Below are 16,174 nucleotides of genomic sequence, written 5' to 3'. Positions count from 1 at the left end.
TGGGGCTGGGTCCGGCTGGGCCGGAGTCTTTGCGGTCAGACCTGCATGCCTTCGTGAATTGAACCAGCCTGGGAGAGGTTACACTTGCAAGTGGGATGAGAGCCTATCCGACGGGGGAGGAGGGGCTGATCTGGTCAGAATGGTCAGCTGCGGGGCGTAAGGCGGGGCGAAAGGGGGTGAGGCAGGAAGCGGGAGGAGGGGTGAGATTGGAAAAGTTACTGTGGAATTTGGGACAGTGCAGGCAAGTTGAGGAGTCGTCAGTATTCTGGGTATTTTGTGTCTCAGCTTTTGCTCAAAGCTGATACCTCTACCTGGAAAATATTTCCCACTTTATTTTTTATAAGTACGTAATGTATACAAAAATGTTAGAGAATGAATATATAAATATCCATGTACCCATCACTGAGCTTGATAAATAAGACTTAAATGTAAAGTCTACTCCCTTTCACCCGCCCCCTCCCCAGAGATGGCTCCTTAAATGCATGTTTTCATTCCCATGTTACGTTTTTATTTACTGTATATGTATGCATTCATAAATAACATATAGATGCATGAAATCAGAAAAATTGTAATAGGTATATCCTTTATTACATATACTATAAAGAATATGTGCTATCTATACTTTGATATATAATATACACTAGTATTATATAATATTTACATATATACATATATAGTGCATGTACTGTGTGTATAGTGAATATACCAGAGAGAGAGAGAGAGAAAACCACATGTCCCCTTACCATCCTGCACTTAAGATTATTCCCACTTTTCTCTGTCTTGATAACTCCACAACGCTGTTACTCTTCCAGGAAGCCTCCCCAAGCACCTCTCTTCTCTGTGCCCGGTGCTCCTGGCCCAGTTGGGCTGAAGTGGCTTGCTTAGTTGCCTGTCCTCCCCCATCAGGCTCTAAGCTTCCTGGGGGCAGGGACTGTGAATCCGGGTGTCCCTCCTGCCCAGCTCAGAGCCTGGCCCAGAGGGGGGGCTCAGGTTGTTGTCCTGCTGGCAGAGAATAAAGCCAGAAAGGCTAGTTGACGCTTTGAATGCCAGGTAGGACTTTGGACTACATCGTGGCTGGGGGTTTTCCAGTTGTGCTCTGTGGAGTTCTGGGTTCTCTGGAGGCAACCCTAGGGCTAATGAAAGATGGTCAGCTATAGCCCCCCTCATCCTGCTTCAGCCAAATCAGTTTCTTTTCCATTGAGCTTCTGTGCAAAATTTCATGTAAAGATGTGTCGTGGCATGTACTAGTAAAAGCAAATTGAAAGGGATGAGGAGTGTGATGGGTACAATAATAATGGCTCCCAAAGACATCAATGTCCAAATCCCTGGCTCCTGTGAATGTTAGGTGACTTGGCAAAGGGGAATTAGGATGCAGGTGGAAGTAAAATTGCTAATCAGCTGACCTTGCGATTATCCTGGATTATCCAGTCAGGCCTAATGTAATGACAAAAGCCCTTGTAACTGGAAGAAGGAGAGCCAGACAGATGGCAATATGAGTAGGTGTTGCTGGCTTTGAAGATGGAGGAAGGGACCTCAGACCAAGGAATGCTGGCAACCGCTAGAACAGCGGTTCTCAGCCTGTGGGTCGCGACAGGCTGTGGGTCGCGACAGACCATCAGAAAACACATATATAATTATATATTGTTTTTGTGATTAATCACTATGCTTTAATTATGTTCAGTTTGTAACAATGAAAATACATCCTGCATATTAGATATTTACATTACGATTCATAACAGTAGCAAAATTACAGTTATGAAGTAGCAACGAAAATAATTTTATGGTTGGGGGTCACCACATGAGGAACTGTATTAAAGGGTCGCGGCATTAGGAAGGTTGAGAACCACTGCCCTAGGGTACACAGGATGACACTCAACCAACTGAGCCACTCTGGCTGGTTACATTCTGGCTGGTTACATTTGTGTTGCTTTAAGCCACTAAATTTGTGGCTACTTTGTTACCGAACTATAGGACGCTGATGCAGGAACTATTGAAGGTATTTGAGCCAGGGAGGGGTGGTTCCTTCTTATACCAAAGGAAGATTGATTGTGTACGGAGGAATCGATGGAGAAGCCAGAGCAGGAGTCACTGTCAACCCTGGCTGGAAAGGAAAGGAAACCCCAAAGATGGCTGGGTGTCGACTGAGGGTTGGAAGGCCTGGAAGAAGGGTGTTCATGGGCTAAGTTTTGTGTATGAGCTCATGGCCTCCTTCCCCAACCAAGCCATCACCAAACACTCGTTCAGAGTAGGGAGAGGACCTCAGACACTTCCTGGACCCTGGCCTAGGTCCAAGCCTGGAGGCCAGCCTTTTGTGCAGAGTAAGACACCCCCCACCCCATCCCCAGGTGACTCATGGAGCGCCCCAGAAGGAGGTAGCTGAGCCAAGGCCCGCCATGGTTGAGTTCTCTGGAGTCCTGGGCCTGGCTTTGGCAGCCTCCCTCCCCACCCCTCCCCTCCCTGTGGCCAGGTTTCCTCTGTAAGGAGCTCTGTAAAACTTTGTTGAGAGGAAAAAAAAAATGAAGGAAAGAGTGAAAACATATCTGGGGAGCACACCAAAGGTGGACAAAATTCCCACAATTTCCATTTATTCATCCTTTCAATCAACCATCTAAGGAAACTTCCTGAGTTGCTGGGGTTCCAGGGCCATAGGGTAGGGTTTGTCCTGTCTGTTACCCTCTGGGGCTCCCAGGTAGAGGAGAGACAGACATGTTATCTGTATGAGTGACTAGTCTTGTACAGAATTTTAAAGTATCATAGCCTTATAGTGATATATATGGAAGGTGAAGTCCTTCCAGGCCCGTGAACAAAACATGATTGGACATATAAGTTGGATGCTCAAGTTTCCTCGTCCATAAAGTAGAGGCTGAGTTCAGGATCTCTAGAGTATACGCAGCTCCGATAATCCAGACCTTCCTGAGGGGCTCTTTGTTGACATGTGGATCCCTCTCTCTACAATTATGCCAGCCCAGAGCCCTGAGGCTGCCCTGGGAGCTTGTTGCATCAGCTGGAAGAGGCATTGAGTGTTCCCAGAACTTGGGGAGGGGGTGGGACAGGGAGGAGTGGCTGGACCCAAGACTTGCCAGCTTCCTGGGTCTCCTCCCGTCCTCTATTCACAGTCTTTGTATCAGCAGAATTTGCAGTGGATTCTTAGAACAGCAGACACCCATATTCCTGAGTCACAGAAAAAGCCTGGACCTCCTGGGGTGACCTGAGGACTCCAGAGAGGGGGCCTGACACTCCCGCAAACAGCTTTCTTAGCTGGTCACTTGACTCTTTGTTATTATTGTTGTTAATCCTCACCAGAGGATATCTTCCCCCATTGATTTTTAGAGTGGAAGGGTGGGGGAAAGACAGAGGGAAACATCAATGTGAGAGAGACACATTGATTTGTTGCCTCCCACATGCCAGGGGGCGAGGTTGAGAGGGTGAGGGAGGAGTGGGGGGGAGTCGAGGGAGCCTGCAACCCAGGTAGGTGCCCTTGACCTGAATTGAGCCCGTGCCTGATCCTTCAATCCATGGGCTGACGCCCTAACCACAGAGCCAAACTGGCTAGGGCAGTCATTTAACTTTTGATCCCCCAAATTCAAGTGATTTTCCTTTTCTTTTCTTTCCTTTTTTTTCTTACCTTTTCTTTTCCTTTGGCTAGGGCAGTCATTTAACTTTTGATCCCCCAAATTCTCCATTCAAGTGATTTTCTTTTTCTTTTCTTTCCTTTTTTTTCTTACCCTTTCTTTTCCTTTTTTTTTCTTCCCTTCCCTTCCCTTCCCTTCCCTTTCCTTTCCTCTTTAAACCTTAAAAGAGCCTCCATTTAGTCCAACTCCTCAATTTTCCAGGATCACTGAGGCCTGGAAGGCAGAGTGACTTGCTAGGTCACCAGGTGAGCTAGGTGTGCCTTTAAGAAGAATATTTTATGTTCAGTAGCACTGGTTGTTCCCACTGCCTGGAAGACAGATCTTCTAGGAGCTGAGAACATTCAGGTCTCAACACAAATATTTATTGTTCCCTGGGATAATAATCACTGGTTTGGAGTGAATTCCTGACTCCCTGGCCATAAGCATTCCCTGGGGATCTTGTTGAAATGCAGTTTCTGATCTGAAAGTCCTGGGCAGGGCCTGAGAACCTGTATTTCTGATGAGCTCCCTGGTGATTCGCTGCGGCCCGTCTGCAGACCACAAGGCTCTAACACGTTATTTCACTTTATTTTCTTCCTAGTACATGTCACAATGTGATATTATCGTATTCATCTGCATATATGCTTGTTGTAACTCTTCCCACTAGATATAAATTGCCTGACTGGGGTGCCTTGTCTGCCTCATGCCCTGTGATAGCCCCAGGCCCAGCACAGTGCAGACACACAGTAGGCCCTCAATCCATGAGGTCCCCTGGGTGACAGAGGGAGTCAGGTTCTGGATGGCAGGGACCATGTCCTGTTTTCTCTGGGCTTCCTCCTGGCCCACCAGGGCTCAGTGACGGGAGGGAGGAGGTGGAGCAGCTTCTGACCCTTGAGCCCATGTGTTCCCAATAGGTCAGGACTGGAGTGACAATGGGAAGAAAAACAGCCTGAGGCCCATCGATATCAGGTGATATGTGTGTATAAAATTCTTTTTTTAAAAAAATCTTCACCCAAGGATATTTTTCCATTGCTTTTTAGAAAGGGTGGCAGGGAGGGGGAGAGACACAGAGAGAGAAACATCGATGTGAGAGAGACACATGGATTGGCTGCCTCCCGCACACTCCCCAACCAGGGCCGGGGATAAGCATGCAACTGAGGTATGTGCCCTTGACCAGAATTGAACCCAGGACCCTTCAGTCTGCAGGCCGATGCTCTATCCACTGAGCAAAACTGGCTGGGGCTAAGTTTCGTTTTTAAAACTAGAAAACTTGCTGCAACCTTTGTCTGAGTCCCTTCTGTAGCTGCCTGGGTCCTCGCCCAGCCGAGTTGCTTGGAGACGGGCAGCCCTGGGACAGGACATAATCATCCTAACCCTTGCACCACATTCACATGGTGTTCCTGGCCTGGCCCTTGGGGCCTTGACTCCAGTCCATCTGGAATCAGTTCCGTTTGTCCAACGCGGGCCATGCAGATGCCCTGAGGATGAGGCCACTGGCAGCTCTGTGGAGGCCATCCCAGTAAAATGCCTCACCCAGCCTCAGTTTCCCCCACCTGAGGGCAGGAGAGACACTGGGGGTACTGAGTGATGCTTGAGGTCTAGCCCAGCTTCTGCTAATTCCCTCCCTTCCATTGCCAGGATTCCCCCACCTGCAGTGCCCAGGTGGACCAGATGACCTCCCAACCCTGGGATGGGGCAGCTTGAGAGCAGGGACACCTGAGTCCACTGGGTCCTGCACCACAGCAGCCCCTGAGAAGCCCCCACTCCCTTTTCTGCCTTTCCCCCGCTCCCCACTCCCAGGACTTGTCTGAGTCCAGCTTCTCCCCTTAGATCCCTGCTCTCTGTCTTCTATTCCGAGATGGCTGGCGGCTGCTGATTCAGCAGAATTTTATCCAGGGCCTCCTGTCTGCCAAGTAGACCTGGGGGTAGTCTCTGTCTGTAGCCTGCTGTTCTGGGCGGCGCTGGGCGACCCTGGCCTCTCCCTCCTTCCCAGGGCAACTGGAGAGTTCTGCACTCATTCGCTCACACAACTCATTTATCCCCCAATTATCAGTTTGTTCACACTCTCCCTTTTTCACTAACACACCCATTTACTCACTCACTCCATCCTTCCGGGCCAGGTCCAGCAACAAATCTGGGAATACACTGGCTTTAGCATGCAAGCACAGGGGCGGGGTGCCATCGCGGGGCATGGGGGCCATGTGCACAGGTGGAGTTCCCCAAAGTCTGAGCTGGAGAGGCCCTAACAAAGCTCAGCCCCCTTGCTGAATAGATGGGGCAGGGGTGGCCCATAAGGGCCCGGGTGGCTCTCGGTCACAGGGTGAAAGAGGAAGGAGGCTGCCATGTGCAGGGCACGCCTACCCTGCCCATGGTGCCAGAGTCAGCTCTCCCAGCCCTGTGCACGGAACCGGGACATCATGTTTTCCAGTTCTGAGTTGGTGATGATGGGTCTGGGACTGGGTTATAAGCGTCAGTACTAAGGCAGGGCAATGCTCTTAGGGAGCTGCACGTGGATTCAGAAGGAGTTACCCAACCAGGGCTGGAAGGGCCTTCCCTTCAGAGATCTGCAAACCTTTTACTTTACAGCCGTGGACACTGGAGCTCAGAATCTGCTGAGTATTTGCAGTTCTGGGCACCAGAACAGATATGAGCTGAACCGAAATGTGTGCATTGAGTCGTAGGATGGAGGAGTGAATGAGGAATTGGGAAGCTGAGTGTAGGAAAGGGGAAGAGGCGGGAGGCAGTGCATATTTTTTGAGGCCTCACAATAAAACCAGATATTTCACAACCATCATCTCCAAACCTCATAAGGATCCATGGGTAGGAATTATTACTCATCCCAGCTCCTCCTTGCCTTAAACTAATAGTGTGTGCTCTGAGGCCTCAATTTCCTCCTCTGTAAATGGAGAACCTCATTTACATATGATTATTGGGAGGACTGAGTTCTGTTCCAAGTACTTTGCTTAGAATAGCAAGCCCATCATTGATGTTTGCTCTGATTGTTATTAGGACGTAGGAGGAAGCTGAGGTTCAGAGATGGAGCAGGACTAGCCCAGGGCCACACAGCCAGAGGGAGGAAGGGCTGGCGTACTCTCTGTTCCACTCCATAACCTGCAGTACAGAAAGGGTTAAAGTGGAAGCTTTGCCCTTCACAGCAGGGGCCTGGACTTGGCTGCCCTCTCTGTTCTGACAAGGCAAGGCCAACTGTCCAATGCAGGATGAACCCAGGTCACCTGCAGCTGTGTACACACAGCCAGCCCACAAAGGCCGCTTGGCGAGCGGGGCAACTGCTCTCCTCTGAGGCCCAGAGGGCTGGGCTGAGCCTCCCTCTCTCGCGTCTGAGACCTTGGGCCACTACCTCCCCTTTTCTGAGTCTCCCTTTCCTTATCTGAAAAGGGATATACTGTTGTTTTCCTGCCTCATGTTGTGGGCATTGAGTGAGTTAGAGGCTGGGAAATGGTTTTTCACACTACTCTGTTGTGCGAAACAGAGTTAAGACCAGTGATTTGGAGGTGGGGTGGATATTATAACTTAATGGGGAAGGACTAAAGGGAGGTAGAATTCAGTCCAACATAAAGATGAACTTTCTCGGCGCTCAGGCCATAGGAGTGGAAGGAAGTAGGCGAGTGGGTAACTGTCAATCCCAGGGATATAGAGGGGCTTCTGCCATGGGGTGAGAGTAAGAGTCGCTTAGGTGAACCCTGGCTGGTTTGGCTCAGTGGATAGAGCGTCGGCCTGTGGACTGGTCAAGGGTACATGCTTGGGTTGTGGTCTTGGTCCCCAGTGTGGGGCATGCAGGAGGCAGCTGATCAATGATTCTCTCTCATAGATGTTTCTATCTCTCTCTCCCTCTCCCTTCCTGTCCGAAATCAATAAAAAAATATTTTTTTAAAAAAAGAGTCAGGCTGGTTTGGCTCAGTGGATAGAGCGTCGGCCTGTGGACTGGTCAAGGGTACATGCTTGGGTTGTGGTCTTGGTCCCCAGTGTGGGGCATGCAGGAGGCAGCTGATCAATGATTCTCTCTCATAGATGTTTCTATCTCTCTCTCCCTCTCCCTTCCTGTCTGAAATCAATAAAAAAATATTTTTTTAAAAAAAGAGTCGCTTAGGTGAGACAAGTTCCCCTCCCTGTGCTCTCCTCTTCTCTCCTCCCCTGCTGGGCAGAAGGTACCTAGAGATCTTTCCACCTGAGGCAGTGTTGTGAGCAGGTGGCTGAACCAGAATTCTGACTCTGACAGTGCAACTTTGAGCCTCTCTCTGGGCCTCGCTTTCCTAGTTCTCTCCTAAGTAAGGATAACAAATGCAGTTTGGTAATTGTGATCATGTGGCTGTGAAAAGAATTATTATCTTCCAAGACTTTGGCCAAAGGACTAGGACAGTGGTAAAGAGGAAGCATTGTAAGTTGTGGAACTACAGGTTAGAGTTGGGAGGGACCTGAGCATGAATCTACAACAGCCGTGGGCAAACTACGGCCCGTGGGCCGGATCCGGCCTGTTTGAAATGAATAAAACTAAAAAAAAAAAAAGACCGTACCCTTTTATGTAATGATGTTTACTTTGAATTTATATTAGTTCACACAAACACTCCATCCATGCTTTTGTTCCGGCCCTCCGGTCCAGTTTAAGAACCCATTGTGGCCCTCGAGTCAAAAAGTTTGCCCACCCCTGATCTAGAATCTGCTCAGATAATACATTTGGGACTGTGCTTTGTGGCTTACAAAGCATTTTCTTTAGCTTTGTTTTATTCAATCCTCACAACAATACCCTGAATTTACAGATAAAGATACAGACCCAGTGACCTCTTGTAACTCGTTCAACCTCACGTGGCCTAGGGCACTGACCGGAGGTGGGAGAGAGGCGGTCCTGGGCTGGAATCCCAGCTCCAATAGGACCATGGGCGAGTTCCTTCAGCAATCTACACCTCAGCTTTCTTATTGTTAAACAGGGAGATTAAGTATTCATCATAGGGTTGTGGTGAAGATTAAATGAGATAACTTGTGAAAGAGTTTAGTGCAGAAATGGGTGCAGAGTAGGTGCTGAATAAGTGCGTTGAATAAAGAAAAAACAAAACACACAAGGAAACGGCAGGACTGGGCTTCTGTTTCCTCTTTCAGTGCTCTTTGCCCCTCCCCCTCCGCCCAGCGCTTTCTTTTCATGACCCCCCTCGTTCATGCCACAGCCGAGGCACCCCAGGTTGAAGAAGGGAGCTGTGCCTTAGGAGGCTGCTCTAAGTAGGCAGCAAGAGGCAGCTTGGTCTCAGGTGACCTGAAGGAATTAGTGACTGCCCTGAGGTCAAGTGCACTAGTTGCCAAAGAGCAAAGCTTCCCTGTAACTGGCCCTATGAGCTGACGGAGGAGGAGCCAGGCTCTTGCCCAGGCGGTCAGGAGTGCTGAAATGACATGCAGAAGGCTGGCAGGCCAGTCCCTGGGCAGATAGATCGCCTAATACAGACATTGGGGCCCAAGCACTGGGATTAGCTTAAAACTGGGCTGTGTTTTTGACCCAGCAGGTGTGCCTTGGCATCCTGTCAAACTGTCATCACACCCTGACGTTAAAAATAACAGCGTGGAAACAGTACCGGGCAGTCTGCTGGACTCAGGGTGCCAGAGGAAGCGACCATGCAGGTGTTCACCACGCGCTACCCCAAGAACTGCCTGCTGACCGTCATGGACCGGTACTCGGCCGTGGTGCAGAACATGGAGCAGGTGGTGATGTTCCCCAGCCTTCTGCGGGACATGCAGCCAAGTGCACACGGGTGTGAGGCCCAGGCTGGAGCCCCCAGTCTCTACAACTACTTCACCATGCTCAAGGCCATCCGCGTGGATGTGGAACATGGGCTGCTGCCCCAGAAGGAGGGGCAGGTCAAGATGGCAGGTGGTGGAGCCAATGAGGCTGAGAATGAAGCTGCAGAGACAGAAGAGGGCGAGGAGGTCTTGGGGCAGCTGGACCTACAAGCCCAGTTCCACCTGCACTTCTCCAGCCTTCATCACATCCTCACCCACCTGACCGTGAAAGCCGAGGAGGTGACGAGGACATACCAGGAGATAACGGGACAGGCCTTCTAAGCCTCGGACTCTAGGGAAGGTAACGGTAGCCATGCTAGTGGGTGTCAGGGTCCACTGAGGGACATTCCAGGGGAGCATGGGGAGCAGTGGTGCAACCCAGTGGGAGGGTGTCTCAGACAGAGCCACCTTCACTCACTTCAGGGTTCTGGGAACATCACCCGGGAAGGTCCAAGGCCAGGCCTGCCTTACTCTCCTTCTGACCCAGAATTGGTGAGTAATGGAGTGCCTGTGATAGAGACAGAGGGAAAAGTGACCTGTGAGTGCATACCTGATGTATGCACATGTGTTTATGCATGTGCACATTAGTTAATAAGTATGGGTATTTATTCAGGCAAATTGTGAATTCCATGTGTGAATTCTATGTACCCAATATTTTTTAAAGTCACAGAACATGAAAAATTATATTATGTCACATAGGGGTGACAGGTGAGGCTGCTCGCAAATATTCCTGCTCCTGGCAGGGGTGCAGCCAGCCAATGGAAAGCTACAGGACTGCTACCTGTGCAGGCATGCCTGTTGGGAAGCTCTGTTGTGAGGACATATGTGTTGGAGTCCGAGCCCACATGTTTATGCGCAGAAGGGTTGGAGTTGTGAGGTGTGGGTGGGCAGCCAGCTAGACAAGCAGGTGATGGCACTCGGTGACAAGAAGTGGACTTGGGACAGTCATGGGTGGGTCACTCCTGGGTAGATGGGGAGAAACTTGGCCACACCACCTGCCAGTTTTAATCCTGGGCCACCTGCTAGCCCTGCTCCCACAAACTGGCTTCATTGGTAGATAAACCATGTTCATGTCCATGGGAATCTCAAAACCACAGATGGAGGTAGCTGGGGCAGGATTTTTCCCCCATTACCGGTTAGGAAATGAAAGCCAGAGGTGAAGTGACTCACTAAAAGTCATATCGTAAGAGGACAAAAGCAAGACTGGCCCCAACTTTGAACTGGGTATTCTTTTCATCACACCCCATCTTGGCTATATGTGTTATCTTCATAATCTGCCTGAAGGCCACTCTGTAATGATGGGGATTAAACAGGGACATGAACAGTCTATGGCGAGCTCCACTCAGGTATTTCCTCAGCCATTCTTCCTTCCACTACCTCAAACCCAAATCCGAACTTTAGCCTTGCTTCTCTCCCCCCTCAAGGCTCCCTAGGTCACCTCTCAGAGGTTCTTGAATATAACTAACTGAATTGGGTCAACAGTTCAGAGTCAAGTTCTGGTTCCACCACTAATGAGCTGTGAGGCCTCACTTTTCTGAGCCTCAGTTTCTTCACTGAATAGTAACAGTGGTAGTAAAAACAACAGGTATTGGAATAGTTTTATAGGTTAAAATCACTTGTATATTATCTAATAGAATTATCATCCCCTTTTACAGATGAAAAAGCTGGAGGCCTGAGAAGTAAAATGAGTCCAAGGTTATTCAGGAAATGTCAGAGCTGAGATGTGAATGAGCCCTGGCCTAACTGGCGTCTAAGTCCTTTCCTCTGTGCTAGTGAATTTCCTTAGCACCCTAGAATTCTGCAGCCTGGGCTGGAGGTGGGAACTGGGCGGGGGGGAGATTGAGACTGCGTGGGTAGAACACACACTCTTTGACCAACCCCAAACTGCTTCAGACACGCGCAACAGTTCTACACAACACTACTGATTTTCGTGCCATAGCAGAAGTTAAAAAACCTGGGCTCTGGTCCTGGCTCTGTATGACCCCGGATAACTTACCTTTCTTCTTTTTCTCTCTTATTTTTGTTGATTTCAGAGAGGAAGGGAGAGGGAGATAGAAACATCAATGATGAGAGAGAATCATTGATCAGCTACTTCCTGCATGCCCCACACTGGGGATCGAGCCCGAAACCTGGGCATGTGCCCTTACTGGAGTTAAACTGTGACCTCTGGGTTCATAGGTCTATGCTCAACCACACTGGCCAGACTCTTTTTATTCCTCACCCGAAGATATGTTTTTATTGATTTTTAGAAAGAGAGGAAGAGAGAGAAACATCGGTGTGACAGAAACATCAATTGGTTGCCTCCTGTACATGCTCCGACAGGGACCCGAACTGAAACCCAGGTATGTGCTCTGACCGGGAATCGAACCTGTGACATTCCGGTACAATGCTCCAACCAACTGAGCCACACCAGCCGGGGCTAACTTACTTTTCTGCATCGCAGTTTCCCTTTTGGTAAAATGAAGTTATTGCAGCTCTGATAACATGATTTTCTCACAGTGCTATGAAACTGCCAGGCTTCTCCTACAGGAACATCATTGAGCTTTTTCATTATTTTTCCTATTCAGGAGGAACATGACAGTACCTCAGTGATGTGGTTTTACACTGACTTGGTTTTTTAATATTTCTGCATTCCACAGATCCCTTTATCTGAGAGAAGGCAGACTCTGTGATGAGGACTCGGAGCAGTTCACTAGCCCTGACGATGAGACCAGAAAGGCTAGACCTGCACTGGAAGTGAGGCGACGTGGTTCTCTGGGATGCTTCACTACCTTCCTTTGGGCACCAATTCATGGACTCGTCACTGGGTCACCTTTAGGATGCTTGCTGCTATTTACAACTCTCCCTCTCTTCTCTTACCAGCCTGGGATAGTGGTCCGTGGATCATGAGGGGCTAGATGATACCTAGCCAGTGTGGCATGGTAGGAACATAGGTTTTAGCATTTGACCAATTCTTAGCAGTCGTTCACTGTGTGATCTTTGGCAAGTTATTTAATCCATTGGAACCTAAATTTCACCATCTATAAAATGGGGATAGTTTTGCCTACCTCACAAGGTTGTTCTAGAAATTAAACAAAATAGAATCAAAAGCACCTGGCATATAAGTGCTGTTATTTATACGCTCATTCCCCCACCGCCACCTATATTTCTGTATTTGCTCTAGCCTTTGTTTTTTACACTCCAGAACTAAGAGGTAGCAGAGTCCCTGGATTGAGTGGTTCATTCTTGTTCCCACCAAGCACAGGTGAACTATAAGCCTATTTAGTACAGCAACAATCCTATATAATAAAAGGCTAATATGCTAATTGTCCCCTCAACCAGGAGTTCCACCAGGGGGTGGGGCTGGCCCGCCAATCGCCAGCAGGCCCCTCCTGGCTGACTCAGCCCGATTAGTCCTGGTCAGGGTGGGCTGGCCGGACCCCACCCATGCATGAATTCATGCACCGGGCCTCTAGTCTATATATATAAAAGCCTAAGTGACTGTTATGATTGGTCAGTATGATAAACACTGACCACCAGGGTCACTAGCCCTGACGATGAGACCAGATGCTCCATGCAGGAGCTGTCCCCTGGTGGTCAGAGTGCTCCCACAGCAGGAGCATTGCTCAGCCAGAAGCCAGGCTCACAGCTGGCAAGTGCAGCAGGAGCCTCTCCCACCTCTGCAACAGAGCTACCGAGCAGTGGCAGCAGGTGCAGCGGGGCTGGGATGAATGGGAACACCGCAGCACCGGGCTCCAGCTCCGGCTCCTCCCCCGGCCACCTGCCGCTTCGCCCACTGCTAGATCCCTCAGGGGATGTCAGACCTAAACCGGCAGTCCAACATCCCCCGAGGGGTCCTGGATTGCGAGGGGGCAGGCCAGGCTGAAGGACCCCACTGCTGCTCGATTTTCGTGCACCAAGACTCTAGTTAAAAAATACCTTGTATTTGTACATTAACTCTAAAGTACTTCCTCAGTCATGATTTTATATTCAACAAGTGGCACTTGAGAAGAGATGGAACTCATCTGATTTTGCCCAGAAACCACACTTATAATCACCTGCCACCTACTTTGAAGTCACATGGAATGAGAGAAACAATTTTATTAATCGCCAAAAACTAATCTGATTATAAAATCTGAGTCTGGAAACAAAAACTTTCTGGACAAGCACTTGGATTTGATGAGCAATAAAGAGTAAGCTCAGCCCTAGTTGGTTTTGCTCAGTGGATAGAGCATCAGCCTGCAGACTAACGGGTCCCGGGTTTGATTCTGGTCAAGGGCACATGCCCAGGTTGCAGGTTTGATCCCAGGAGGCAGCCGATCAATGATTCTCTCATATCATTGATGTTTCTCTCCCTCTCCCTTCCTCTCTGAAATCAAATCAATCAATAAAAGTTATATATATAAAAAAGAGCAAGCTTGTAAGCTCATTCCAGTTAGGTGGAATCTTTTACTATTAATTGCACTGAGCTCCGCTGAGAGTGTTAGCACTGAGCCCACTCTTTCCAGGATGATCCATCTAAGAGCAAAGACCCCTTTGCAGAATCAGTCTTCTGTTCTCCTGGTCTGGAGTCTCCTGCTCATAAACCACCTGCTATATTGTTCAGAGCTCAAAAATGCAAGCCTGCCCATGTTATTCCTATTAAAAACCCTTTAGTGACTGCCTACTACCTAGAGCAGGAGTGGGGAATGTCTAGTCCACATGCTGCATATGGCCTGAAAAATTATCTGGTTTGGCCTTGCCAAGGCATTAGGGTTGAGTTAAATGTTTGAACAAATATAGCAGGCTGTTTTAAGTTGATAATTTTGTATGGCCCGCGAATGATATTATAAATATCCAATTGGCCCTTCGCAGAAAAAAGGTTCCCCACCCTGGACCGAGGATCAAGTCAAAATTATTCTACATGACTTACAAAATCCTCCATAATCTAGCTTGCTTTGTTATGCTTTGCTCTACAACGGGAGCAGGCAAACCTTTTCTGTAAAGGGCCATATAGTAGATATTTTAGGCTTTGCAGGCCAAAAGGTCTCTGACACAACTACACAACTCTGCCTTCTGCTGTTGTAGCATGGAAGCAAGCATAAACATGTGAGCATGGCTGTGTTCCAAAAGAACTTACTGGCATGGGCCTGATTTTGCCTATAGGCTATAGTTTTCAACTCTGAACTAGAACTAAACTTCGTTTTTAAATCTGTCAGATGTCTTCTTAAAATTGGGTAAATGAAAACTGAACATTTTGTTTTTCTTATGACAAAAAGGAGTCAGAATGTTCAGGATGACCATTTTAATAACAAGGTATTAACATACAGATTAATACAAACTTCAGATATCATGAAATCATGCTCCACAAAATTCGGAAATAACTGTTCTCAGTGAAACCAAAGAAAGTGTTTTGGAGACTTCAACGCACTGGATGGAATTCTTCAAATTTGTCACCATAAGTTTTCTTATCTATAAAAGGAAAGATCACAAAAGATTTATGTTTAAGTTATGTTTTAAATCATATTTCCTAAAGAATAAAATTAAAATGTAATATTCTTACAGATAGAAACCCCTAAAATTTCCTTCTTTTCTTGTCAACCACGGTTTGGTGATCACTGAAACATTTTGCTATACTGAATGGATTTTGAAGAATCTGTGGTGACATCCAGATGGCTGCCTGGAGGGGCAAGGTGCTGCCAGGGGAATCCTGGCTAAAGGGGTGAAGGAAGGAAGAACAGGGAGGGGCCCAGAGCTGAGGTGGTCAAGCACTCCATGCATGAGGCTCTTGGCACACCTGCCAGTAACCTGCTGCTCAGAGACAAAAAGAGCCCATGAGACTATACACGCTCCTGCTGACAGAGGGAGCTAGTGAAAATATGGAGGCAAAGAGCTAGAGATCTGGAACTGAGGTCTGCTCTGCCATTGGTTCTCACTCTTAGGAATCAATATTCCCAAGATTCCTTCCAGCTCTAACATATAGCAGTTCTGAGTATTCCCCATGTGTCATACAACCACTATTCATGGCTTTGTACTAGTCTTTGAGCTCTTCAATGGCAAAAACAAAACAAAACAAAAAACTGTACCTTTTTGATCCACCATTAATATTACATATGTGACTAAAGGTTATAGGAATGTTAAATAGATTAATAACATTTAGAATAAACAGGACCTTAGAGATCATCATTCAGTCTAATAAAATTTCAATGCTTAATATTATACATATAGGAAAGTCTACTTAAAATCTATGTATTTACACATTTAAAATTTTGCTTTTCTTTTTCCTTCCTTCCTTCACATATGTACACATCTGTACTGTGTGTATGTGTAAAATAAAAAGAAGGCAATTACATCATAATTATAGTTGAACAGAGATAAGCAGTTTGCTGAGGAAATTCCTGTCTGTAGCTGGGTGAAAACGTCATTGAGATGATGAAACTTGAGCAAAAATTTGTTAGATGGGAAGGGTGGAAATGGAACAAGAGGAGGATCAAGAAAAAAGTACAGTGTGTACAAAGTGATACAGGGCAGGTTCAGGACCCAGCATTTCATGAGGCAGGGTTCTGTGTTCAGGTCAGCTATTATTTATCAAACTAGTGGCCCGGTGCATGAAATTCGTGCATGGAGGGTGTGTGTGTGTGTGCTCCTCAGCCCGGCCTGCACCCTCTCCAATCTAGGATCCCTCGGGGGATGTCTGACTGCCGGTTTAGGCCCAATCCCACAACCGGCAGTCAGACATCCCTCTCGCAATCTGGGACCGCTGGCTCCTAACCGCTCACCTGCCTGCCTGCCTGATCGCCCCTAACCACTCTGCCTGCCGGCCT

At 48.0% G+C, this 16,174-nt stretch overlaps 2 protein-coding genes across 3 annotated transcripts in view; one reads left to right on the top strand and one right to left on the bottom strand.

Annotated features, from left to right (window-relative positions):
* Positions 1-7,957: 7,957 nt before the first annotated feature.
* On the top strand, positions 7,958-12,481 carry THRSP (thyroid hormone responsive). Of its 2 annotated transcripts, XM_014540384.1 has the most exons (3): positions 7,958-8,007; positions 9,119-9,693; positions 12,032-12,481. In XM_014540384.1, exon 2 carries the CDS (start codon positions 9,228-9,230, stop codon positions 9,672-9,674), a length of 447 nt encoding a protein of 148 aa, XP_014395870.1. In that variant the 5' UTR covers positions 7,958-8,007; positions 9,119-9,227; the 3' UTR covers positions 9,675-9,693; positions 12,032-12,481. The 2 variants fall into 2 exon arrangements, with proteins under 2 accessions (XP_014395870.1, XP_005867083.1); XM_005867021.2 differs by lacking the exon at positions 7,958-8,007 and having other exon boundaries at positions 8,821-9,693.
* A 2,159-nt stretch (positions 12,482-14,640) lies between these two features.
* NDUFC2 (NADH dehydrogenase (ubiquinone) 1, subcomplex unknown, 2, 14.5kDa) overlaps positions 14,641-16,174 on the bottom strand; it is an 8,656-nt gene continuing 7,122 nt past the window's right edge. Inside the window, exon 3 of the mRNA XM_005867020.2 lies at positions 14,641-14,822. Within this exon, the coding sequence (XP_005867082.1) occupies positions 14,773-14,822 (50 nt within the window). The 3' untranslated portion in view covers positions 14,641-14,772. The remainder of the gene's footprint in view (positions 14,823-16,174) is intronic.

This window comes from Myotis brandtii, unplaced genomic scaffold (genome assembly GCF_000412655.1).
Source record: "Myotis brandtii unplaced genomic scaffold, ASM41265v1 scaffold244, whole genome shotgun sequence".
NCBI lineage: Eukaryota > Metazoa > Chordata > Mammalia > Chiroptera > Vespertilionidae > Myotis > Myotis brandtii.
Note: the sequence above shows the minus strand (reverse complement) of the source record. Positions and strands in the feature narration are given on the sequence as shown.